This window comes from Equus quagga, chromosome 17, assembly GCF_021613505.1.
Source record: "Equus quagga isolate Etosha38 chromosome 17, UCLA_HA_Equagga_1.0, whole genome shotgun sequence".
Taxonomy (NCBI): Eukaryota; Metazoa; Chordata; class Mammalia; order Perissodactyla; family Equidae; genus Equus; species Equus quagga.
Window position 1 is genome coordinate 32536552 of NC_060283.1, and position 25751 is coordinate 32562302.

The following is a 25751-nucleotide window of genomic DNA, read 5'->3' on the forward strand; positions in this document are numbered from 1 at the left end:
GGGAGTAGTGGGGAAAGCGGGAGAGAACCGGGGAGGGGTCGGGGAGATGGGGAGAACCGGGGAGGGGTCGGGCAAGCGGGAGAGAACCGGGGAGGGGTCGGGGAGAGCGGGGGAGAGCCGGGGAGGGGGCGGGAAGAGGGGGAGAACCGGGGAGGGATCGGGGAGAGGGGGAGAACCGGGGAGTAGTGGGGAAAGCGGGAGAGAACCGGGGAGGCGTCGGGGAGAGCGGGAGAACCGGGGAGGGGTCGGGCAAGCGGGAGAGAACCGGGGAGGGGTCGGGGAGAGCGGGGGAGAGCCGGGAACGGGTCGGGGGGAGCAGGGGAGGGTTGGGGAGAGCGCAGGGGGCCGAGAAAGGCCGGGGATCCCGGCCGGCCGCCCCTCCCCCACCCCGCCGCCCCACCCCGTCCGCACGTCCCCGGAGTTGAGGGCCCACTGCCCCGAGTGGGCCCCCTACCCCTTCTGCGTCGGCCCACAGCTCGCGCCCCGCGCCGGCGGGTACCCACGGCGAGACACTCACCGCCCACGAGCCGAAGAACCAGACCCGACCGACCGACCGCGCCGCGGACCCGCCCAGCGCCCGCCACCCGCTCGCGCCCCGCCCAGCCCCGCGCGCGGATAGCGTCATCACGTGGCCCCGCCCCCTCGCCAACTCTTTCCTTGCCCCGGCGCGACCTGGCTTTCCTCCCCTCCCCAACCCGCCGGCTTCCGAGTGCGCAGGCGCAGGCTCGTCCGCGTTTTCCGCCTCTGCGCAGGCGCCGCGCCCCTCCCACGGCGGTTGGCCATATAGAGGCTGGGGGTGGGGGGGAGGTCAAGCGTAGCCTCTTCTCCTTTACCAAGATGGCGGCTTGCCCCTGTTTGGCCACAGTTCCTACCTTATGAGCTTGGTTTCCTTACGCTGATAAGAGTGTAACAGGTAATCTGAGTCTTCGCCTTGTGGGTAACTAGAGTGGGGGAAGGGCGTTTCTGTAGAAGGAACTAAGTAATTGCTGAGGAGAAGAGGCGGGCGGGGGGGACAGCTGGCGGTAAGCGTGCGGGGCGACCGCGGGGAGGGGGAGCCTTGGCCTCCGGTCGCCTCCTCCAGGAAGATGGCGGCAGCACCGAGCCGGGAGCGGCGGAGCAGGGCTGGGGAGGGGACGGCGAGCGGCCGGGCGGGGTTGCTCTAGCCCGGGCTGCGGTCATCTCGGTGGTTGGGGGCCTCGCTCGATTGGCTGCCGTGGGTCACGTGGGCCGGCAGGCCCGTGCACGAACCATAGAGTTGGGCGCCCGTCCCCGGGGACGTGGCCTTCGTGCGCCTGGGGCCGGGGCCTGGGGCCGAGGGAGGGCGGGGCGGTGCGGCCCCTCGTGGTCGCGCGGTGAGATCTGGGGGCGCCCACGGCCCACCGCGGCGACGTGGCTTCGCACCGGAGGGCGACGGGCCCGGCGGGGCGTGAGCGGGGCGGGTGCGGGTTGTCCCGCCGGGCGGCCTGCAGGCCGGGCCGCGGTCCGCTACCCGCTGCGGGCCTGGTTAACCCCGACTGAGAGCAAACGCGGGGGTGACAGCATGGTGGTGTTTCTCACACCGGAGCGCGTTGAGAGGGCGTTTTGTGAAAAGCAGCTAGGTTCTTGGGGCCAGCCACCAGATGTTCTCTCCCGTCCGACCTAGAGCAGGGGAGGGTCGGACTTCAGATGGGGTTTGGGTAGAATACCATGTAAAACCGAAAAAAAGGGGACCTAGGTATTGTTTATTAAACTGCTTACGGTCAAGTGAAGCATCCAAGAAATATAGATGAGTCCGAGTTTTCAGTAACAAGGGTGATTTGCCCTTTAGTTTTGGGTTCTGTATTCTCAGTTTCATAGCTCCCGTAAGTCGTCAGGCAATGACTTCACGTGTATTCGGTGTCTACTTAGGGACTGTCGGTCGCTTTCTTGGCAGGTAACTTTCCTAAGGCTCTGTTAAGATAGGGTGTGTCACAATTAGGATTTGTTTGAGGCAGCTGGTAGTGCTGTACTACGAAGTAAACTGAATGTTCGTTTATGGAAGCAAAGCTGGGATAATGAAACATTGGATGAAACATAGTTCTTAGGTTTATATTTTGATTATTTGGGGACACTGAGTACTCCAAAGCTACATTCATTAAGTCTGTTTAATATTGGGATGCTTGGAAGCAGTATATTAAGTAGTTGAGAAGGTGTTGGGTAAAGAACGGCTTCCATCATTTGAATTCCCAGTTCTCTGGATCTGAAACATCAACCATCAACTTATCATGAAAGTTTTAGGTTTGGGGAAAACTGAGCATACCCTGTCAAGTCTTGAGAGACAACATTTGAAAGCCAATTAAGTAATTTACAACAAGGATTAAATTTTCCTGTAACTGCCATTAGTTCCACCGTGTGCCAAGCACTGTTTGGGTGCCTGCCTCATCTTCTCTAATGAAGTTAACATCACCTGGGTAAATGTTCAGTGCATATGAGGAGAGACTTCCAAGATGCAGTCGGCCCACCTTCTTCGGCACCTCCAGGCGCAGCTGGATCCCTGTCACAGTGCCCTCTCCCATGGGCCAAACTGACTTCTCCGCGGCCTGATGGAAGAAGTTCTTCTTGAATTATCAAGATTTTTTTTCTTTGGTTTTGTTATTTGGGGCTTCTGGTTGTCTGACTTTGGCCTCATGACTTCACTTCTTTGACAGTGCAATTCACAAAACATTTATCGGAAATTGCTCTGTGCCAGACACTGTTAAGGGTTCTGGGGGTGCAAAGGTAAAGAGCATATAGACTTTTTTCCTTTTCCTCTAGCAGCTTATGGTCTAGTAGGGGGACTCACTTGTAAAAGAATAATTAGATTACAGTGTTTTAAGGGCAGTAATGGAAATATGTCCAAAGTATGGAGATAGGAAAGAGGAGGTGGTAATTGCCTAGTGGAAAGTCTTCACAAAGAATGTGGTTCTTGAACTGGGGTTTAGAGGATGAGTAAGAATGTTTCCAGGTGGAGTTGGCAGGATAGGGTGTTCTAGTCAGGAAGACTAGCTTGTTCAAAGGGAACACGTGACAGCTATAGCTGCTGGCATATACGGGCAAGAAGTTGAGAATTTGGTACACAGCTGACATCCCAAAAGATGGAGGGCTTGGCTGAGAACCTGTTGTGAAGGACTTCCTGCCCTTCAGTCAGTCCTATCTAAGACACTCTGACTTGGATAGGATTTCAAGTGATTGCTCTCTCATTGAGTAATGACTTGTGATCTTTAGTCACAAGTGGGTCAGATAATTCTTCATTAACACTTCCCAACTGAAACTTATTTACCAAAAGGTCTTGAGCAGCAAACACGCTTTTTGAAGTACCACATGATATGTATATTTGGTACGGCCCCTTCAGCATCCATCCATCCATCCCACAGGGCTAGTGGTTATAGGAAGCCTTTTCCTTTTCTATTAAGAAATAACCAAGCTCCTGGAGCTGAGGGCATACAATGGAGAAAAGAAAGTCTTTTCAACAAATGGTGCTGGGAAACCTGGAAAGCCACATGTAAAAGAATGAAAATTGACCATTCTTTTTCACCATTCACTAAAATAAACTCAAAATGGATCAAAGACCTAAAGGTAAGACCAGAAACCATAAAACTTTTAGAAGAAAATGTAGGCAGTATACTCTTTGACATCAGTATTAAAAGGACCTTTTCGGACACCATGTCTCCTCAGACAAGGGAAACAATAGAAAGAATAAACAAATGGGACTTCATCAGACTAAAGAGCTTCTTCAAGGCAAAGGAAAACAGTATTGAACCAAAAAAACAACCCACTAACTGGGAAAAAATATTTGCAAGTCATACATCCGACAAAGGGTTAATATCCGTAATATATAAAGAACTCACACAACTCAACAACAAAAAATCAAACAACCTGATCAAAAAATGGGCAGGGGACATGAACAGACATTTCTCCAAAGAAGATAGATGGATGGCCAATAGGCACATGAAAAGATGTTCATCATCGCTGTGCATCAGGGAAATGCAAATCAAAACTACACTGAGATATCACCTTACACCCATTAGAATGACAAAAATAACCAAAACAAATAGTAACAAACATTGGAGAGGTTGTGGAGAAAAAGGAACCCTCATACACTGTTGGTGGGAATGCAAACTGGTGCAGCCGCTATGGAAAACAGTATGGAGATTCCTCAAAAGATCAAAAATAGAACTACCATATGATCCAGCTATCCCACTACTGGGTGTCTATCCAAAGAGCTTGAAATCAGCAATTCCAAAAGTCCCGTGCACCCCAATGTTCAGTGCAGCATTATTTACAATAGCCAAGACGTGGAAGCAACCTAAGTGCCCAGCAACTGATGATTGGATAAAGAAGATATGGTATATATGTACAGAGGAATACTTCTCAGCTGTAAAAAATAACAAAATCGTCCCATTTGCAACAACATGGATGGACCTTGAGGGAATTATGTTAAGTGAAATAAGCCAGATAGAGAAGGACAATCTCTGTATGACTCCACTCGAATGAGGAATTTAAAAAATGCAGACAAAGAGCAGATTAGTGGCTACCTGGGGAAAGGTGGGGTGGGGGGTGGGCACAAAGGGTGAAGGGATGCACTTACAACACAACTGACAGACAATAACGTACAACTGAAATTTCACAAGATTGTAACCTATCATTAACTCAATAAAAATTTTAAAAAAAAAAACAAAGAAATAACCAAGCTCCTGGAAGAAACATAGTACACAGCTGAATTCTCAGTTGCCAAATTATGGCAGCAAAAAGTCTAAGATGTGTGTTTAAAAGTTTTTGACCAAATAGAAAAGCAATCAGAGACCCTTAATGTGTCAGAATGCCTTTTCCCTTAAATTATAACAGCACCACAGCATTCAACATTTGAAAACCAAGAAAAGTACTAACCTCTTTTCATATACATAACATTTAAAAAATTGATTATACAGTTTGTTTTGGGGTAAAGCAAGATTTTTTTTTTGTATTTCTAAAATCAGAAACATTTTGGAAGTGATATCCCTAGGAAGCTGTTGTTCACCAGGCACGCTAAAGTTCCTCGAATGTGGTTAAGGATGAGCTAGATATGTTCCAGACGGATCTGGGCATCCTGTCACATTAGTTATCTTATTGATGCTTGCTGTTAATTTGGGAACAATACATTGAACCTGCATACTTTCCTTTAATCCTTTTTATTGGCCTGCATATGAATTTTAAAGTTAAAATTTTCATTTCAAGTCGAAGTTATATCTTTATGTAGTTTACAAAAGATCAAATAAATCTAGAAAGGCTCGTAAGGAAAAACTATGGATTTTCTTCTCCCAGTCACGTTTCCTCCCCTGCAGAACACCCACATTTTCCTCTTCGCTGATTCCTGTGGTCTTTCCCTCTAACTCTAAACACGTATGTGCTTGACTCGCTCACGTATTGCTCTTCTCTCGCCTCTTTCACACTTTGCCTCTTCACCTGACCCTGAGAGTAGATGTGAAGTTTCTAGCTTTCTTTTAGCCTCTGCCTTCTCTTTGCAGACAAGTGCGTGGCTGCCCAGAGCAGGTGCATCTTTCATTCGGCTAGTTCAGTATTTAGTCTTTATACTGTGACTGCGTACTACCGTTCACAGCTAGGCCAAATGGTGTGATGGGATTACATTTTCTTTCCTGGATGAGTTTTTGTTTTCCCTGAAGTTCTTATGAGTCTTGTTTTTGTTTCTTTGCTTAGTTTTCTATGTATTTGTCACTAAAATTCAACCCCAAATTCGCTAGTTGTCTAGATCTCTCTTCAAGAAATTCAGTCCTTTTCATCTGATGAAGTTCATTATTTATTAATCTCATCTTGAATAAATCTCTCCCAGGCCTCCAACCTGCTGGAATCTCCCTGCAGATCTCACCTCCTCTTTTGTGTTGGGTCCTCGGTTTCCTGGAACCTATATCTTTTTCTTTCTTGATTTTTAAAAAATTTTAACTCATTTTAATGGAGCACTTCTTCAAGAAGTTGTCTTGGAAAAGATGTGTGGGAGGTCAAGTTTTGAGAACCTGTGTGTCTGACGGTGTCTGGTTCTGCCCGTATACCTCAATGAGAGTTTGGACACTGTTTTGCTACCCCATCTTCCACTGTTATTGTTGAAGTCTTCCGTCATTCGGATTCTTGAGCCTTTATATGTGACCATGTTTTTCTTCTTTGAAGCTTGAAGGATTTTCTCTCTGTGAAATTCAAAACAGCTAGTACAGTGATGTCCCTTGGAGTCTGTTTTCATCTACCGTCTTGCCTACACTTTGGGCCCCTTTATTTGGAAACTCTTATTCTTCAACTTTGGGCATTTTTCTTAATTTATTGCTTTGATTTCTTCCCATTCACTTTGTCTGTCTAGAATTCAACTATTGGACCTTCTGGATTGACACTCTGATTTTCTTATATTTTCCATTTTCTTTCTGGAAGACATTCTCAACTTTATCTTCTAGCCTTTCTATTGAGTTTTTCTCATTTTATTTACAGGAACTTTCTCTTGTTCTCTCTATTCCTATTTTATAACCTGTTTTTGTTTCATGGATATAGTATCTTCTCTTATCTGAGGACATTAATGAGTTTTAAAGTTTTCTTTTCCCTGAAGTCACTGTTTGCTTCAGACTGCTTTTTGGTTTTTTCTTTGGGGGTTTTGGCTTTCATGTCAGAGCCTTTTCTGGGCTAGCTGGTGATGTTTGTGTGCCTGCTCGTATGTCAGAGGGCTTCTGAGCCTGTGGTTGGGGCTTGCTGACTGTGACATTCACATCAGAGGCAGCTGGCTGGGCCATTTCCTTACAGCATCCTGTCAGCTTCTTTGGGTCTCTTTGGATTCTCCAGAAAAATACCTTCCAGCTTCTTGTCTGGCTGCCTGTGTTCAGGGGGCCAAGTGAGGAGAGAAGGCTACAGTCTTAGCAGTAACTGTGAAAGAACGAACGTCCCATCTTCAGAATGGTTTCCTCCCCTCTACTGTAACTGGTCTTCACCGTCCAAAGATTGCTTCCCTTTCCAGAGGAGAAAAACCACAGCTTTTGGTCAGGGCATGAGAGGCAAAAAGGTCCTTTTTAAGATTATTTTCTCATCACTTTTGCCTATGTGCCCTTTAGTGATGTTATTTTTAACTTACAACTCAGTTTTACTTAAGTTCATAGTTTCTTCTGTTCTTTGCTCCTCCTTTGTAGCCTAGCTGTGGATTTTGCTTTGTCTTAAATGTATGCTGGAAAACCCTGGTAGAGAAGGGGACAGAGATTGCCAATAGGTTGGTCTCCACAGTTAAGAAATTCAGATGGCCAGTAAGCAAAGCCAGATTTTGGTTTCACTGATAATCAAAGAATTGACAGTAAGATGATATTTCCCCTACAGATAGGGAAAAATAAACATGACAGTTTTAGTTATCGAGAGTGAGGGGGACGGGTATATGCGGATGTTCTGGAGTGTAAGGAGTTTCCTTAGGAGGGTAATTTTGCTTTGGCAACGCCTATGCGTGCATCCCCTGTAATCATATAATTGTATTTCTAGGAATTTATCCTATGGAGGTACAGGCTGAAGTGAGCAGAGGATGTTCTTTTCTTTTTTTAAAAATTAAGCTTTTTACTTTATAGATTCACATGCAGCTGTAAGAGAGAACTCTTGTATGCTTTATCGGTTCCTCCAATCGTAAAATCTTAAAAACTTACCACAACCAAGATATTGACATTGATAGAGTCAAGATACAGAACATTTGTATCACCACAAGTATCCCTCATGGTGCCATTTTATAGATACACTTGCTTCCCTCCTGCCCCTACCTCCCTCTAATCCATTTTCCATTTTTATAATTTTGCCATTTCAATAATATTTTTTATGTATGGTATCATATACTATGTAACTTGCTGGGATTGGCCTTTTTTAAAAAATCTTGTATTGAGGTCATATTGGCTTTTGACACTGTAAATTTCAGGTGTACATTATTATATTTCAATTTCTTTATAGGTTGCATCCTGTTCACCAACAGTCTAGTTTTTATCCATCACCATACACATGTGCCCCTTACCCCTTTCGCCCTCTCCCCACCCCCCCGTCCCCTCTGGTAACCACTAATCTGTTCTCCTTATCTATGTGTTTGTTTACCTTCCACATTTGAGTGAAATCATACAGAATTTGTCTTTCTCTGTTTGACTTACTTCGCTTAGCATAATACCAGAGGATATTCTTTTCAGCAGTGTTTGTAATCACACACAAAAAGGCAACATCAGCAGGGGATTTATTAAGTCATGTCTACTCTATTCAACATGCTGTTGTTAAGAAACGAGGTAAATTTGTATGTAAAACGTGGAAAGACAGCCGTGATACATTTTAAAATGGAAATAAGTGTAGCAAGTGGTGAAACAGTGCATATAATGTGATCCTATTTTTATTTAAACTATGTATTAATATATCCAGAAAAAAAATCTTACGTAAAACAGTAATTTTGGGAATATTTCTTGGGGAAGAATCAAGGAACTGCCAGTGTTTACATTGCTTTGTTGTGGTTGTATTTTACAATATTTTAAAGCTAAAAGTCTCATTTCTTGGTAGACATTCACTGCAGCAAGCTTGCTGTAGTATTACCATATTCATGCTATCAGTATTAATAGAAGCAGTATTACTGTAGCCCCCACAGCCCCTGTCCATCCCATCTGAGGCTCTGCTGTGGGCAAAGGGTCCTCTCTGGAGGCTTAGATGTGCCTTGAGACCCCACCCTTGGGACAGCAGGCCTCATCTAGGGCAAGGAGAGGCAGGAAATTGCTGGTGCAAAAGCCAGTAGTTAGTTAGCAAGTGCCATTGAGCCGTCAGATGAATTCAAATAAGTGTTTTCTGAAAACCTCTCAGATGTGCCTTTTGTGTGCATGAATTGATATTCTTAGACGTTCCTGGAGGTGGACCTTGTGAGACATGCCGTAGTGCTTGTGTCTTAGGTGTAGACTGCTAGGCGTTGGTGCTTTCTACCAGACGGGACAAAGGGTTGAGATGATTATACAGGTGAGGAAGGTAGTCCTCTGCTGGACTGGGAGTCAGGAGACCTGTACTTCAGTTTTGGATCTGTTCTTAATCAGTCTTGTGACCTGGGTGTTTCTTGACCTATAGGACTTTAGTTCCTTCCTTTTAAAAGATAAGGAAGCTGAGTCTCTGAGATTCCTCCACATACACACACACTCTGATAGCACAGAACCCTTGGTCAACTCAGTTTATCAGAAACTTAGTTTTCAAGTTTTGAAGGATGACACTTGGAGCTGGTAGTCACTCATATAGCATTCCATTTTGTCATCTGTTTCCAGGAAGTATGAGTGATACGAAAAACTTTGCCTGTTAGAGCTTTAGTCATTGCTTCCTGCACCAGGCATCATGCTTTTTATTTCCAGCATTGGTTCACTTGGGCAGTTTTGCTCCGGAGAACATCTGGTAATGTCTGGAGACATTTTTGGTTATCATGACTCGGGGGTGGTCATCTAGTGGTTAGAGGCCAGAGATCCTCAACATCCTGCAGTGCCCGGGACGGCCTCACGACAGAGAATTGTCTTATCCCAAAAGTCAGCAGCGCTGAGGTGGAGAAGCCCTGCTTTACAGGGTCAGTCCTTGAAAAGGCTCTAGGACGTAGCCGTCACGGGTCCCATTTTCCAGCTGGAAGGGAGTAGACCCTGGAGGGGTGAAGCCACTTGCAGGAGTGGCTGAGTTACAGCTGTGTCACCTGCACCGTTGGAGTCCTCATGGCACAGATATTGAGGAGGGTGATGGTAACAGAAGATCCTCAGTGAGCCTACTCTGCCAGGCTCGGGTTAAGCACTCTGCATGTAAGCTCACGTAATCCTCACAGTGATACCAAAAGGTAGGTATTAATATCAGTTCCTTTTTACAGGACAGGAGACAGAGGCACAGAGAAGTCAAGATCTGTAATCATTTCTTCTTTATCTTGGTCTTCACTTTTAGAACTTCACACATGTAAACGTTCGGCCTAGCCAAGTTTACCTAGTGTTTCCTCTCAGTGTCTCTAGGTCTTCTCTAAAGCTTGGGGTCAAGAAGGTGATAGGATGTCCATACAGTCCTTTCTAGTCCAGGAGTGGGACCAACCAAGCCTTTGCAGCAAGATAGATGTTCTCCCCTGCGATAAACACTGTAAAATTGTCCTGTGCCTCTTGGAATTTTGATTCTCTCTCATCAATTCAATCATCAGCATTTATTTTTCACAAAGTACATATCCATCAGTAGGTTTTAGGTAAGAAAGTGGACAAATCATGGTCCTAGTCCTGAAGCCATTCAGGGACTGTCTCTGCAGTAACCTGTGGATGGCTGCTGTCCCTCTATCGGTGGCCACATTCAGGGATCGCTTTTCTACTCTAGACTCTTGCTGGACTAGTGTTTTCATCACCCTGTTGTGGCAACCCAGCTCCACTGCCTCTGGCTGCCTCTCTGACATCATCTTAATGCTCAGGTCTCGTGGAGTAAGTCCCCTCTTGGTTTTCCCTGCCCTCACCCCAATCTGGATGACAGGATAAGCCATTGATACACTTTTACTTGTTTTGGACCCCTATGGTACAGCAGAGTAACCTGATCATGGCAGGTGCCGTGTGTGTGTTTTGAGAGGATGAACAGATAGGACAGTGTTGATTTCTAAAAAGGGAATATTCTTTTAATAAGCATTTTTTTTTAATGCTTTATCTCCCCAAACCCCCCCATACATAGTTGCATATCTTAGTTGCAGGTCTTTCTAGTTGTGGCATGTGGGACGCCGCCTCAAAGTGGCCTGATGAGTGGTGCCATGTCCGGCGCCCAGGATCCAAACTGGCGAAACCCCAGGCCACCACAGTGGAACGCACGAACTTAACCACTCGGCCACAGGGCCGGCCCCTAAAAAGGGAATATTCTTAATACTTGTCATTTACTGACTTTTGGTGAGTTGCAATGAGCTGTTGGAATCCAGAGCAGCTTTCTCGGCTCTGAGGTAAAGATATGCTAGACATAGAAATAAGTTCATCTGAAGGCCTGGTCTCAATGTGTTCCTTTGGGTTCTTTAACCACTGTTGAATTTGTGGCGTCAATGAATTTCTTCCTAGAGCAACTTTCCCCAGAGGTTTGGGTGTGCTTGGATTAACAAACTATTGAGATCCTAAAGCATGCTGAGCATGTGGCTTCTATGCCGTAGTGGGGCACCATATTCAGGGGCCTGCTGCTGCTCAGGCAGCCAAGTGTTCTTGTGTAAAGCTGTCTCCTTTTGCTTGTTTCTATACTGTCACCTTTATCAGCATGATTCCTTTGTCTAACCTAGCACCTCATTTTGGGGGCATGGTTTGAGCTGGGGACTGAATTTATGAAGCAGAGCAGTAGTTCTGGGCCTCGCTCTGCCAGTTGAGAGAGGACCCTGCAAGGCATTCCCACTGCTCGGCTCTCTCATTGACCGCTCGTGAGCAAGACACCCTGTCTGCTCAGCCATGAGGTCAGTTATGGTACTTAAAGCTTCTAGACACAGTACAGGCTGGACCAGCGCTACTTCTTGGTTTCTTTCTGAAGGGGTAAAATAATGTCAGCCAGATACATTCAGGATATATTGTTGTCTTTGCAGAAACTGCTGTGCCCTTCCACGGAAGTTGTGTGCTGTGAACTTGGTGGTGGTGCAGTGTGTTAGACCTGCATATCACTTGGCCTGGGCAGCTAGAGTCAGGTGAATGGGGACTAGGAGGAAGGGTGCTATGACCCAGGACTCTCTGATTCTACTGAGGGGCAGGCACAGGAGGGCGTGGTGGCTGAGCTCCCCTGCCCCCTGGTTCTAAGTCATCCTGCAAACTTGTGGGCTTGTGTGGCTCCCTTCGTGTGTGGCTCCCTTCAGGGAGGGAAAGCAGTCTTCCCGCTGGTGCTGTGATAACAACTACCTGCATGGCAACCGATCCTAGCCTATTAGGAGATTTACATCTCGAGGCTCTGGAGAGGGCTGTGCTCCTAAAGAGGTTGCCACAACAGATGGTCTTAAGGGAAATGGCAGAGCTCAAGAAAACGCTCTTATCCCCAAAAGGACCAGACCCCTTGGAACAAATAGAGGTCAGAGGGAAAGAGGAAACAATAGAAGTGTAGAGTTAGAGGAAATAATTTTTGAAAGGAGTTGTGTATTTGGCATTCTTTCCTGTTTTTGAAATTGGGGTTGAGGTTAGTGACTTGCTGAGGAATGGTTCTGCCCCTCAGGGCTCCCTCCTCAATATAACATGGATGGTTTCTGATTCCTTGTTATATAAAGTTGAAGACTTTTTACTCTCTAAGTCTTTTGCTTTAGAAATTTAAAAAAATACAAGAGAGGGACTGACCTGGTAGCGTAGTGTTTAAGTTTGCATGCTTCACTTTGGGAGCCTGGGGTTCATGGGTTTGGATCCTGGGTGTGGACCTACACATCACTCATCAAGCCATGCTGTGGTGGCGTCCCACATACAAAATAGAGGAAGATGGGCGTGGATGTTAGCTCAGGGCCAATCTTCCTCACAAAAAGAAAGAAAAGAGGAAAGAAGGGGCCTATGTGGTCTTTTCTGCCTTTCTGATGTACCATTTTGACAGTTATGAACTGTGTTACTTGATGGTGTCCTGTAACTTATAAACAGAAGACCCTGGAGTGTGTCCGAGTGGGACTTGAAGTTCACTTTTACTTCACTTTGTGTTCTTCTTGTTTGTTTGTTTTTGCTGGAGGAAGATTGTCCCTGAGCTAACATTTGTGCCCACCTTCCTCTGTTTTGTATGAGGGATGCCACCACAGCATGGTTTGATAAGCAGTGTGTATGTTTGCACCTGGGATCCAAACTCGTGAACCGCAGGCTCCCGGAGTGAAGTCGAGTGTGCAAACTTAACCACTGTGCCACCAGGCCAGCCCCTCACTTTGTGTTCTTTGTGTTCAAGATAGTGCCATGACTCGTGTATGGAGTATATTAGGTGATGAGAGATGTGGACTCCCAGCATTAGCTGGCTGCTGGGAACAAAATCAGATATGCTGCATTATCTGAACAGGTTTTATTTTATAACAAATGTATGTGCTGCTCCGTCATTTCACTCTTATGTGATATGCTTTCTAATTTAATTAGTACTTAGCTCATTTATAAATATCTTTCAGATGGAATGACTGCATTATATATCCTGTTTTGACTTTTTCTGATAAGTGGAAGCTTAGTTAGGTGACCCTGTAACACTGGCTTGAATCAGTGTGTGTGAGATCAATTTGAAGAATACAATTTTTTTCTTTGGAAACAAGGCTTCTATTTTGATACATTTGCTTATGCTTGGAGCTGACTCGCCAGCCCCTGAGACCAAAGTTCTGTGTCGCCTTTGTCGCCATGCAGTGAGCTCAGCAGTGCTGCCAGGCTGCCTGTGCACAGGGCCCCTTGGCTCCCAGGCTCAGCCCACCTGCCAGTCTCTGGGACGTGCAGACAAGAGCTAGCTGCAGCCAGGGTGACCGGTCAGGCTCGGTGCTGTTGGGGTCCATCCTTAGTTTATTCAGGTGCTGGAGATGATCATTATGTCCTCTTGAGATTGGTAAGTACAGTTCTTTTTTGAAAGATTGGGCAAACACAGAGAGAAAATGGTGATGTTACTGGCGGGGAGTCAACAGTTGATCTTTAAAAGCATAGGTTGTCTTTCCTTTGACCTGTGAAAGATGCCTTTGCTTTTGGAGCAATGTGGCGTGTCAGCCTCACCTTCTTGTCACGTTGGTTGGTTGGGGCTTTGGGTATGCTTAACTGCTGAAGATACTGCTGAGCTGGGAGAGTGTGTGTAAACCTCCAGCCATTGCTTTCTTCCAAATGAGAACCTTTTGGTTTCAGACTGTGCTGGTAGTTTTAGGACTAAATCTTCAAGGAGGAAATAGCATGTGGAGGACTCAATGGTGATCTGTAGGTCTTTCCTTTCCATCAAATCTCACTGCAGTTGACTTGCACACTAATTAGCTTTTTGCTAACAGTTGGGCATATGGCTTTATTAAAGGCTGTTTTTGTTTTAGCCAGTTTAGAACTTATCTGGTACGCATTAGGAGGCTTCTTATAATATTTTAATTCCAAAATACACTTTTGCGTATCGTCTTATCTCCTCACCCCAATCCTGAAGTGGTAGGGGTATGTGTGTGTGTTTTCCTCTCTCTCTTTTTTTTTTTTTTTTTTTGAGGAAGATTAACCCTGAGCTAACATCTGCTGCCAATCCTCCTCTTTTTTTTTTTTTTTTTTAAAGATTTTATTTTTTTCCTTTCTCTCCCCAAAGCCCCCTGGTACATAGTTGTATATTCTTCGTTGTGGGTCCTTCTAGTTGTGGCATGTGGGACGCTGCCTCAGCGTGGTTTGATGAGCAGTCCCATGTCCGCGCCCAGGATTCGAACCAACGAAACACTGGGCCGCCTGCAGCGGAGCGCGCGAACTTAACCACTCGGCCACAGGGCCAGCCCCCCAATCCTCCTCTTTTTGCTGTGGAAGTTTGGCCCTGAGCTAACATCCATGCCCATCTTCCTCTACTTTATATGTGGGACGCCTGCCACTGCATGGCTTGACAAGCAGTGTGTGGGTCTGCACCCAGGATCCAAACCGGCGAACCCTGGGCTGCCGAAGCAGAACGTGCGAACTTAACCGCTCCACCACCGGGCCGGACCGTTTTCCTCTCTTTTAAGGCGTTGCTGATTGATGTGGTCACTCTCCTTACCCAACCTAAATATCATTCCCCACTCCTTGGTCAGTGTTCATCTTAAATGACACAGCGTGCTCCGTCTGCTGGTGTCTCTGAGTTTGCCTCTTGCTCAGAGAACAGTGTGTGATTGGGGTTCAGCAGTGCTGGTGGCTAGCTCAGATGGAGCGTCTTGTGCTTTTCCCTTCTGAATGTGGTGTCTGAAAAGCTGAGGAAGCACTGAGGGACTCCAGCAGGTCTCTTGCCTCCCTCTGGGGTGGGGAGCCTGCAGGGGGTCCCCATTGGGGACTTCAAAGTTGTTTGGGATGTGCTGCTGTGCGTGGCTAGGTTTTTCAGTAAGCAGCTTCCTTGACAGTTTCTGATGGTTTAAAAAATCTGCTTTTATGAACTTTGAAAAAAATGGTGTAACAGACTTTAGTGTCACAACAGTATCATAAAAGTGAGGTAAAACTTTGTTATGCTACATAAAATGTGGGTGAAATGTGTATTGATCTTAGTAGTTGAACTCTTGATTAAACATATATAATCAAGTTTGAGTTTCGACTTGGAGCTTGAATGGTTAGTGTCATTTGCCACCGTACTCCTGTATTGATGTGTTTATTTCCAAATTAAGGGTTCATTTTTTCTAATTACAAAAGTAGTACTATCTTTCATTTATTCGTTTATTTAACTATCTTATACTTACAGAGGAGTTGCAAGTACAGTACAAAACACTTTCTGAGCCACCTGAAAGTAAGTTGGGGACATGAAACCTCATCACCCTTGGATATTTTGGTATGCCTCGCATAAACAAGACACTCTGCTCCTTAACCACAATACAACCATCAAAATCAGGAAATTAACATGAATGCTTTGCTACCTTCACACCCATTCACACTTCATCAGAAGGATCAGTTCAGAATCACTGTGGTTGTCAGGTCTCCTTAGTCTCCTTCAAACTGGAACATTTATTCCATCTTACCTTGGCTTTCCTGGTCTTGACACTTTTAATGATTACAGGCAGTTATTTCGTAGAATGTTTCTCAAGTGTGAGTTTGTCTGGTGTTTCCTTTTGATTAGATTCAGGTTTTGCATGTTTGGCTGGCGCAGCACAGAAGGGATGCTAGGTGCTTCTCTGCATTGTATCAGGTGGCACAGGATTTCAATTTGTCCTGTTACCAGTAATGTTCACTCTGATCACTTGATTAAGGTGGTGTCTCCCAGGCTTCTCCACTGTGAAGTCTTTGTAATTAATAAGTATACTGTGGGGAGGTACTTTTGAAACTATCTGTTCCTACCAAACTTTCGGTTTACTCATTTATTTATATCAATATAGGCTAACAGTTTGCCATTTTATTCAGTAGGCTATCATCCTTTATTATAATTATTTATTTTGATGCTCATGTTGTCCCGGGTTTGGCCAGTGGGAGCCCCTTAAAGCCAGCTCCTGTGTCCCAATACATTCTCATTATTTGTTTAGCACTTCTTCCTTTCAAGTGCAACAAGATACTCTGGGCTTTTCATCTGCTTTCTGCCCCAGACCTAGAATCAGCCTTTTCTTCAAGTTGGTACTCAGAGAAGCAGAGTCTGGCCACCAGGTAGGTGGTTGGGGTTTTACTGTACCGAGGCCCTCTTAGTGGGCAGAGCTGTAGAGGGCGTATGTGTGTGTACATGGATAATTGTACACATTACACATACATATATAAATGTTTGTGCATTTATAACACATAGACTCATGTCGATTTTTATATCTTTATAATATTGAAAAACTTGAGTTCATCCCAGTACCTTCAATTTCAATCTGATACCACAGGGTTCATTCCACTTTCTCCCTTTCCAAATTGGTAGCTTCCTGTTCCAACAGTGAGAATCCTAGATGCTAGTGTCCCTAATAGACTAACTTATTTGATTGGTCCTGTATGTTACCAGTCTCCTGTTGTTGCCCCCTCTCCTGCACAGCTGCCCTCTACCCTCTTCATCTCACTCAGTCTCTGATACCCCAGCTGTGTAGACACTCTCTTATGTGCGAGCTCATATCCCAGTTTATAAAAACAAAGTTGTGTACACTGTCTTTTTGCCCTCTCCAGGCTGTTATTTGAGCTCTCTTCATTGCTGGTGACAGCGTGCCTCCTGTATGGTGTCAATGTGTCACTGTGTAGTTAACATTTCTTACTGATGCATACTTGTGTTCTTTCCAGTTCTTTGCCTGTGACAGTGCTGCTGTGAGCCTTAGACCTGTTAAACCTGTGCCTTCTGCATTCTTCTGCAGGTACTTCTGGAGAGTAGCTTCTTTGAAGTGTGATCACTGAATTGGATTGTGCATTGTCTATTATTTGTTATGTGTTTTTAAATTGCCTTCTAGTTTTACACATCATCAGTGGTCAAGTAGCCTGTTTTTCCTCACCATTTCAAAAATTGCATCACTTTTGTTCATCTTTGTTGATCTCATAGAATAAGGGCTGAATGAGATGAACGTCTATCCGTGTGTTTATGTGCACTATGTGTTAATTTTCTATGAACTGTGTTCATATGTCCTAACCTATTCAGATGTTTTCCAAACAAAAACTATTTGTATGCTAACTTTTATGTTAGATAGTCTATGCTGTATAAAGTTCTTAAGCTCTAAGAGTCAAATGAGTCATCATTTTCCTTGATAGTGTCTACAGTCTGTATGATCAGTAGGCTTTTGTACTCCCAAATCACAGGTTTTCCTTCTCAGCCTTCTAGCTCCTCAAGGCTTGATTGTTTACCTCCAGATCTCTAATACAACTGAAGTCTATTTTGGAGTATGGTGTGAGGAGGGATCAACCTTTGTGTTTTTTCAAAATGGCTAGCAAATTAGCCCAATTCTGTTTATTGCCTAGTCCACCCTTCCTTGCTGATTTGAAATGGCACTTGTATCAAATGATAAACTCGTAGATACACATGAGTCTGTGTCATTCATCCTTTTTCCTCTTCCTTAGCCAGTACCACCAAGTACTAATTACTATTGCTTTGTTGTCTTCGTTGTCTGCTTGGTAATTTTAGGTGAATCTCAGCTCTTTTTTGGTCAAATAGTCCACGCTGCTTTTATTGTTAGGTGAATTTGGGAATCTTTTTTACAGGGGGGAAAAGCCCACTGTGATATTGTGTTAGTTTCCTGGGGCTGCCATAATAAATTACCATAAACTCAGTAATTTAAAACAACAGAAATTTATTCTCTCACTTCTGGAGGCCAGAAATCAGAACTCTGGCAGGGCCAGCCTCCCTCTCGAGGGTCTGGGGAGAAACTGATCTTTGCCTCTTCCAGCTTTGGTGGCTCCCCCCACATTCCTTGTTTGTGACCGCATCACACCAATCTCTGCCTCCATCTTCATGTAGCTGTCTCCTCTGTTTATGTGTCTTTACCTCTCTCTTTATAAGGACCCTTGTCATGGCGTTTAAGACCCACTCAGACGATCCGGGATAATCTCCTCAAGGTCTTTAACTTAATCACATCGGGAAAGACTTTTTTCCAAGTAAGATAACATTACATTCCAGAGATCAGGACCTCATCTCTTTATGTGGCCATTATTCAGCCTATCACAGATGCTTTCTGGTGTTTGCTTGGGGGTATAGATAGACTTGGAAATAACAGACGAATTTGTGATAAGTCTAAGTGATAAGTGGATGAGACTTGGCACCATCTCCACGATTTGGACCTCTGCTCTGTGTGTTTTGTTTGGCCGACTTACTGAACTTTCAGTTTCCTAGCATTTCATTATATCAGAGGAGTCTTCTAGACAGGTGGTCATTTGCCAACAGTGGTATTTGTCTCTGCTTAATTATGTATCCTTAGGTTGAATGTTTGACAGTGTTTGTTGATAGTAGACATCTTTGCCATTTTGTTACTTATTTTAGTAGGATAATTTTAGCTTTTTGCTACATATGATATAGTTTACTTCTGGGAAATATTTTTCATATAGCCATTTCCTTCTATTCCTGATGTTGAATTCCATAGGAAGCAGGGAACAGATGCTGAATCTCATCAGTCTTTTGGGCATTTTTTTAGTGGCCATCTATCAGTCATGTATATGTGCTTATTTGTCCTCCTTTGAGCTATAAATGTGAGATGTATACATTTCCTAATGTTGGATCCTTAACTGCCTTCCTGGAACAGACCCTATTTAGTCATGGTGTCTTATTCTCTAAATTTAGTGCAACTTTATTGGGCTAGTGTTTTGTTTTAAATTTTATGTATTTGTAAACTGGTTTATAGTGGATAATCTCTTTGCAGCATCCACCCATTGTTTTGGGGAGGCCAAACAGTGCCCTGATTTTCCTCTGGGGAGCCACCCTTTCCACCATGCACAAACCGTGTGTTTTGGATGAAACGGCCCAGCTGCATGGGTGGACCCTGATTGGCTGTAGCTAATAGACATAGCCCATCCCTTGGCCCCTTGACTACAGTTATTGTTCCCCTAATGGGCTCAGAACCCAATTAATGGCAGTGAGATACAAAAATAATTTGTGGGGCCCCCATGGGGCAAAGAAGCTCTTACTTCCTTGGGAACTACCAGAAGATATAATTACTATTTGTAACATTGTTCATATTTCAAAACCAGGCAAGGGTAATACTGTATCATTGTGAGCTTGTATTCTGTGTATGTTCTTTCCTTTTCTTTGTCAGACCAGAAAGAGTTAATTGCTCCTTAATTGCTTTTTTCAGGGAAACTGATTTTGGTTTGGATTGACCAAGCCAAGTGTTTTTTTTTGTTTTGTTTTCTATTTAATTCTTCTTTTGTTTATTTATTCCTTCTTCTTTGATTTTCTCTTTCCACCCTGACTTGAATGCTTAGCTCCTTTATCTTCATTCTTACTTATAACAAAATTTACAAGTTTGATTCACCCTCTGAGTACAGCTTTGGCAGCATCCTGTAGACCTTGATAAGTAATTCTCTTTGATCTTTTTCTTTTTTAAGCCTTTTTGTTAGGAAAAAGAAGAAAATACTTATGTCTCATATCCTATGGCCTGGCTTTAACAGCTGCCAGCATTTTGCCATTTTTGTCTTATCTTTCTCTGTTCCCCCACCCCCATACATTTTATTTTGAGTATCTTGAAGCAAATCTCATATTTCATGTTACTTGTAAATGCTTTAGCATATATCTTTAATAGACAAAGGCTTTAAAGAAATCATACCTAACAAAATTAACTACACTTTGTTAATATCATCCAGTATCTATTCTGTATTCAGTTTTCTCCAAATGTCACAAAATATATTTTTACACTTGGTTTGTTTGAATCAAAACCCAAAGAAAGTCTCCACACTGCATTTGGTTGATGCCTCTTACATCTGTTAAAATCTATAACAATTCCTTTTCCTCTTTTTTTTTTTTTTTTAATGCCATTTCTGTATGAAAGCAACAGGGCCATTTGCGCTGTGGAATTTCCCACATTTTGGATTTGGTTGATTGTACTATTGTGGTGGTGTGCAGTGTGTTTTCTCTGATCCTCATGTTTCCTGTAAACTGGCAGACAGGCCTAGATTGGTTTCAGGTTTGATTCCACACCCCTACACCCCCCAGGGGTGGGATGGGAGGTAGGAGGAGGTGTCAAGAATATATCGTAAATTGTGCTGTGTACTTTATATTGCATTACCCCAGGAGGCATAATGTCTGGCTGTCATTTTTTTGTGATGTTACGCTCAGTGGGTACAGTCTCAGCAGGCTGATTCTGTCCCTTAGATTGTTCTTTATCAACAGTTATCTATTGAGTTTAATAGCCGTTGTGCTTGTATCCGTTGTTTCCATAGTGTATTAGTTTCCTATTGCTGCTGTAACAAATTACCACAAACTTAGCTGAAAGAGGTCTCACTGGGGTAAAATCAAGGTGTCAACAGGGCCTCCTTGTGGAGGCTCTAGGGGGAGAGTCTGTTTCTTGCCTTTTCCAACTTCTTGAGGCTGCCTGCACTCATTGTGGCCCCTTCTTCCATCTTTACAGCACATTATATTAAGGACATTTGTGATTACATTTAGGTCCCACTATATCATCCAAGATAATCTTCCCATTTCAATATTCTTAACTGAATTCATCTGTAACATTCACAGGTTCCAGGGATAAGGACTTGGATATCTCTGGGGGCCATGACTCAGCCTACAATTAGCAATTGCAAAATGAAGAATTTTCTAATTCTATTTCTACATTTATTAGTTGGCATTCTTATATAAAGAGTTTCCCTTATCAATTCTGGTTATCTTGAAATACAGTTCCTATTGGAGAGAAAGGAGAAATGAATGGTTTCTTTTCTTTATCTGTGTTTAGAGTGCAATGAGACTAGCAATTCCCAAAATGACAATGCATTTTTGTAGCTTTCCCCTCTAGTATTATAAACTTGTGGATATGTATATAAATGTGTTTCAACTCATTGAAGCCATTTTTTTGATGCTCATATTGTTCTCCCAGGTCAGCTTCTGTGTTCTTTGGACATGACCCCATTAGTCTGTGACTGCTTTCTTGCTTTCTGCCACAACAAGACCTCCCATCTTGTGCATATTCTGTTCCAGACCTGGAATCATCATTTTCCCAAGAAGCCCTGGTTCCTTGTAGTGGGGGATGGTGTTCGGATGCTACACTTGTGTCCTGGGAATGCTCACTGCCGCTGCCTTGCTTCTCATAGCAGACATGCCTAGGAAACAGTCATGAGTGTCGATATTTCCAATTCAAATAAAAATTTGCATGGTTTTTACTTCAATGTGCATCTTTTTTACTTATGCTGAAAATCTTGCGTTTTATGGATGTTAGCTTGATTACCTAGTCACCTTAGCCTACAATGTATGTTATTTTTAGAAAACAGTACCAACATTATTAGGATATATCCCAGTGGGGATACAGTGTCAGATTATTGTGTTTTAAAGTAACATTTTCTCTGGTGTTTATGCCACTGATCTGGCATTGTTAGATGCATTTCAATTTTTTTAGTAAACTTTTTATTGAAGTGCAATAAACATACAGAGAACTATGCAAATCTTTAGTGTATATGGCTCAGTGAATTTTCACTAACTGAACCCACTCATATAACTAGCATCAAGATAAAGAGCAGGACATATGTTATGTATTTTTCGGGTTTGTTCTTTGATTTATATGGTTCTAAAAGCAGAGCTATGAATTCTGGTGTATTCAGATGAGTTTGGCTTCCATTCCCCCCCCACTTTCCTTCTCCTATTGTTTTCTTTGATTGTTTCATATATACATTTACATTTGCATTTCTGGCTCTCTCTTAGAGTAAGATAGCATACTCTGCACCTGCTGTCCTCTTTCGCCTTTTCTCATTAACCATATACCCTAGAGACAACACATACTAGTGTGTGGAGACCTTTCCATGCCTTTATGCTGCATGTTATTTCATTGCATGGACATACCATAATTTGTTCATTCCTTCTCCTGATGGAAATCGTGGTTGTTTCCACACTTTGTTAGCTTTTTATTTCTCACTATTTCTGCAATCCTTTCTTCACACAGTAGCTAGAGTTCATCCCAAGCGAGTGCTTAATATTGGCTTCAATTAGCCTCAGTGGGTTCTCCCTAGTCTGTCACCACCATGCTGATCTGGACCCTGCTGCCCACCTGCTTCGTGTCCTTGGCTCCCTGTGGAGCCACAGACAGGTTGTCTTTATCATCGATCCCTGTTTGGTTGGTACTGGTTTTCTAATATATTCACGTGCCACATAACAATGTTTCGGTCAGTGACAGACCACATATACAACAGTGGTCCCTCAAGAAGAATACCATAGAGCCTAGGTGTGTAGTGGGCTATATACCATGTAGGTTTGTGTAAGTACACTCTGATGTTCACACAACAGTGAAATTGCCTAACAATGCATTTCTTAGCGTGTGTCCCTGTCATTAAATGACACATGACTAGTGGCGTTAACAGTTTGTTCTTGCCCTGCCTGGCTTTCTTTCTCTCCTGTCGGATGAAACGTCTTTAAGTTCCTGCTCCCCCGATACCCTTACAGCATGGGGGCCTCCTCTGAGTCTAGCATCTCAGTTGTCTGACTCAGGATAGAGTAAAATATCTTTGCTTTGGTCTGTGCATTGTACTTGTACTAGTGCACCTGAATGTTGAATTAGTTCTTTGGGGGGCAGCTATATCCAGGAAGTCTTTAAATCCAAAAGTAAGGTTTACTCCATAGAGTAGACTCAGAAAGGTAGTACTGGAACAAACGATGGAGTCCCACCTCCTCATTTGACAAACAAGGAAGCAGGCCAAATGAAGAGATGTGACATGCCCAGTGTCACCAAGCAGATGGCACTCTTTGAGTGCCCACCGTGGCTTAATACCCTGGAGAGGAGAGAATCCGAAGACTGAATTTTTCTGATGTTTGTTTCTTCTTTTGTAGAAAAGCATCACATTTCCGTTTGGATAAGACTGGTTTTAATTTCTAAGTATTTCCACCCATGATTTTAGCTAGCTTTGTATCCATAGCAAAGTTTTTTATAAACATGGGCTAAGCTCATGGAACTTTTCTGTGTAAATTGTAGGAAGGAAAATTAATTGTAGGACTGAGGAGGAGACTTCCAGAGCCCTCCCCTCTAGCCATGCCATCCCTGTCTTGCCCTTGCTGTCCTTCTCTTCCTAGGAACACCACTGCATTGAGGCGGGACCTGCTGTGCCCGGAGTCTGTGGTGAGGAATATGTGCAGAGCCGCCCTGAAACGTTACACGGCATGCAGAGACAGGAATGACCCAAGGGGCGCTCGGATGCGTTTCCACCTGGGAGTGGTGGTTGGTTTCTTTAACGAAACGAAGTGTTTTAGAGATGGAGACCCTAAGGAGTCATCTAAGCCACACGGTCACCTTGTGGGGAGCATGCCCGCCATGGGAAGGGCTCTGCGCAGTTTCTCCAGGGTGCAGGGTCCAGTGAGGCGTGCTCGCTCTCAGGGACCGTTTTCTTTATGCTGAGTGGGACCGTGTCTCTGCAGCCCGCCCCCACCCCTCATTGCTTCTAGTTGTGCTTGCTGGCAGCTGGACAGACCTCAGCCCATCTGTATTGCTCTCCAAGTGCTTACAGACAGCTCTTAGGCAGCTTCCAATTCCTAAGGGTTTTAACGAGTTACTGTCAAGTCTCATCTTTTCTGTAATGAGCAGTCCCTCACAAAGAAACTAACAACAAAAAAAGCCGTACTTCAGACTTCTTGCTGATAACACAGTCTACAGAAAAGAAATTAATTCTTGTGACTCTGCTTTTTGCTGATTTTTAATAGCTGATGCTACTTAATAGTACCTCTTTATTTCCCTCTTCAAATGGAAGTATCTTTGTTGAAAAAGTAAGGAGCATCATGTAATACAGAGCTTTTCTCCCTGCTGCAGTTAACTCTCATGAACACTTAGCATATGTCCATCAGTAATTTCTAGGCCTGTCAAAACAAACAATTTTTTGGGAAGTGGTGTATGAAATATATACTGTTTTTACATGTGGTCACCTTACAACTTAACAATAAAAGTGCTGTCTTTTCGAGTCAGTAAGCACAGCGCCGCCCCCCCCCGCCCCCCGCCCTTTTACCCTGATGCTGAGGTTTCTCAGTACCTGGCTCTGGCTCTGTGCTCCCATTCTTCTCCTGTTGCCAATGGCTTGGGGATCCTTCTCGAGGTATGTTATGCTTATACACACGTATCTCTCTTTAACACAGCTGGTTGCACAGCACTGTGACATAGAGCTGCCCCTCTCTTGTTACTGACACAGACAGGGTTGTGGTTGAGGCAGGGACGTCGTTCATTCACCAGTCGTTGATGCAGGCTGAGGGCTGGTGTTGGATTCTACGCAGTCTCTTCTGACGTAAACCAAACTCAGAATATGTCATCTAGGACCTTCAGTCTCAGTTTCTTTCAAGTGGTTCAGGAAGTTAAGACACTTACAAAGCAATTAGAAAGTAGGATTCCTTGAGATTTTTAAGTTTTTTTCCCCGACAGATACAGTTTTTTAAAAGCATCCTGCCCAGATATGATAAACTTAATATTCATAGATACATTTCTCTTCACTCTTATTTCCTTATTTTGTATTATTTTTAAATTATGTGGTTACGTTAACAAGCAAAACTGGCATAAGCCAGTTTGGGAACAAGCATACCCCACCACAGGTGGAAGCTGGGGTTGAGGGCACACCAAGGGCAGTCGGCTCGTGGGATGGTGTCAGTTCTCTGGTTTGCTGGGGGAATGAAGACCTGGTCATTGAGCAGGTCACTCGTGGAGGTCAGGTATGAAACTTGGTGCTGTACCGTCATTTGTTTATCCATCCCCTCCTGATAGAAACATCACCAACGGCTAGTCTTTTGCTCTTACAAAAATGCTATAGTACATTTATCTTTGGGCACATATATGAGTATTTAGGTGAGAAATTCTTAAAAGTAGGAGTTGCTGGGTCAAGAATATTTATATTTTAAATGACAGTATGTAATCAAATTGCTCTCCAGAAAGACCGCATCAGTTGTTGCTCCTCCAGCCACACTGGTTTTCCCACACACTCCAGACAGTCCTCAGACTGCATTTCTGCCAAACTGAGAGGTGAAATGTGGACTCTCTTCCTGCTTTCAACTTGCATTCTCTTTTGTATGTATTAAGTAAGCATTTCCTGCATTTCTGTGAAAGATGTATCCTTTGCCTCCCCCCCCCCCCCCCCCCCCCCGCTTTTTTTTTTAATGAGTTAGAATCCTTGGAAGAAATACTGTAAACTAATCTTGGTCGCTTCTTTCCTGGAGGTCTTTGAGGCTGTTGACAGTGCTACCCGCTTCCGGGTGTCTGTGGTAAAGGAGATATTTTCGTGACTGAGATAAGTCCCCATTTTGTACTTTTTCCCCTATTCTCAATTTATTCATTATAAATAAGAGATTTGTAATAAATGAATTGAGCTTGTTTCCTTTAAGACTGTTATATAAGTTTGTTAATAAGAAAAACCTTTTGTCACATTACATTTCTGCTTTGTTTTGGAAAATTAACTCTATAGCACTGCTGTTCAAGTAAGAGCTATATACATAATGAGTATTTTCAGTATCTGCCTTAAAAATGTAAAAAGAAACAAGTGAAATTAAGTTCAGTAATGTTTAAACCAATCCAAAATATTATCATTTCAGCATGTAATCAATATGAAATTATTAATAACATGTTTTACATTGTATTTTTTCCTACTGTCTTCAAAATC

The 25751-nt window shown here is 43.7% G+C and overlaps 2 protein-coding genes across 5 annotated transcripts in view; one reads left to right on the plus strand and one right to left on the minus strand.

The window, feature by feature from the left end:
- Positions 1–1090, minus strand: part of SEPTIN2 (septin 2) — a 35228-nt gene extending 34138 nt beyond the window's left edge. Inside the window, exon 1 of one of the 4 annotated variants that reach the window (XM_046644795.1) lies at positions 873–1090. Coding sequence is in view for 1 of the 4 variants with exons in the window: in XM_046644792.1 (XP_046500748.1) it covers positions 518–625 (108 nt within the window). In the remaining 3 variants the exon portion in view is untranslated. Of the gene's footprint in view, positions 1–454; positions 479–517; positions 641–872 lie in introns of those variants that run through there. The other 3 variants (XM_046644792.1, XM_046644796.1, XM_046644797.1) reach the window with 3 other exon arrangements.
- The window catches only part of HDLBP (high density lipoprotein binding protein), a 75617-nt gene continuing 50629 nt past the window's right edge, over positions 764–25751 (plus strand). The window contains exon 1 of the mRNA XM_046644790.1: positions 764–913. The gene's annotated coding sequence lies outside the window, so the exon portion shown is untranslated. The remainder of the gene's footprint in view (positions 914–25751) is intronic.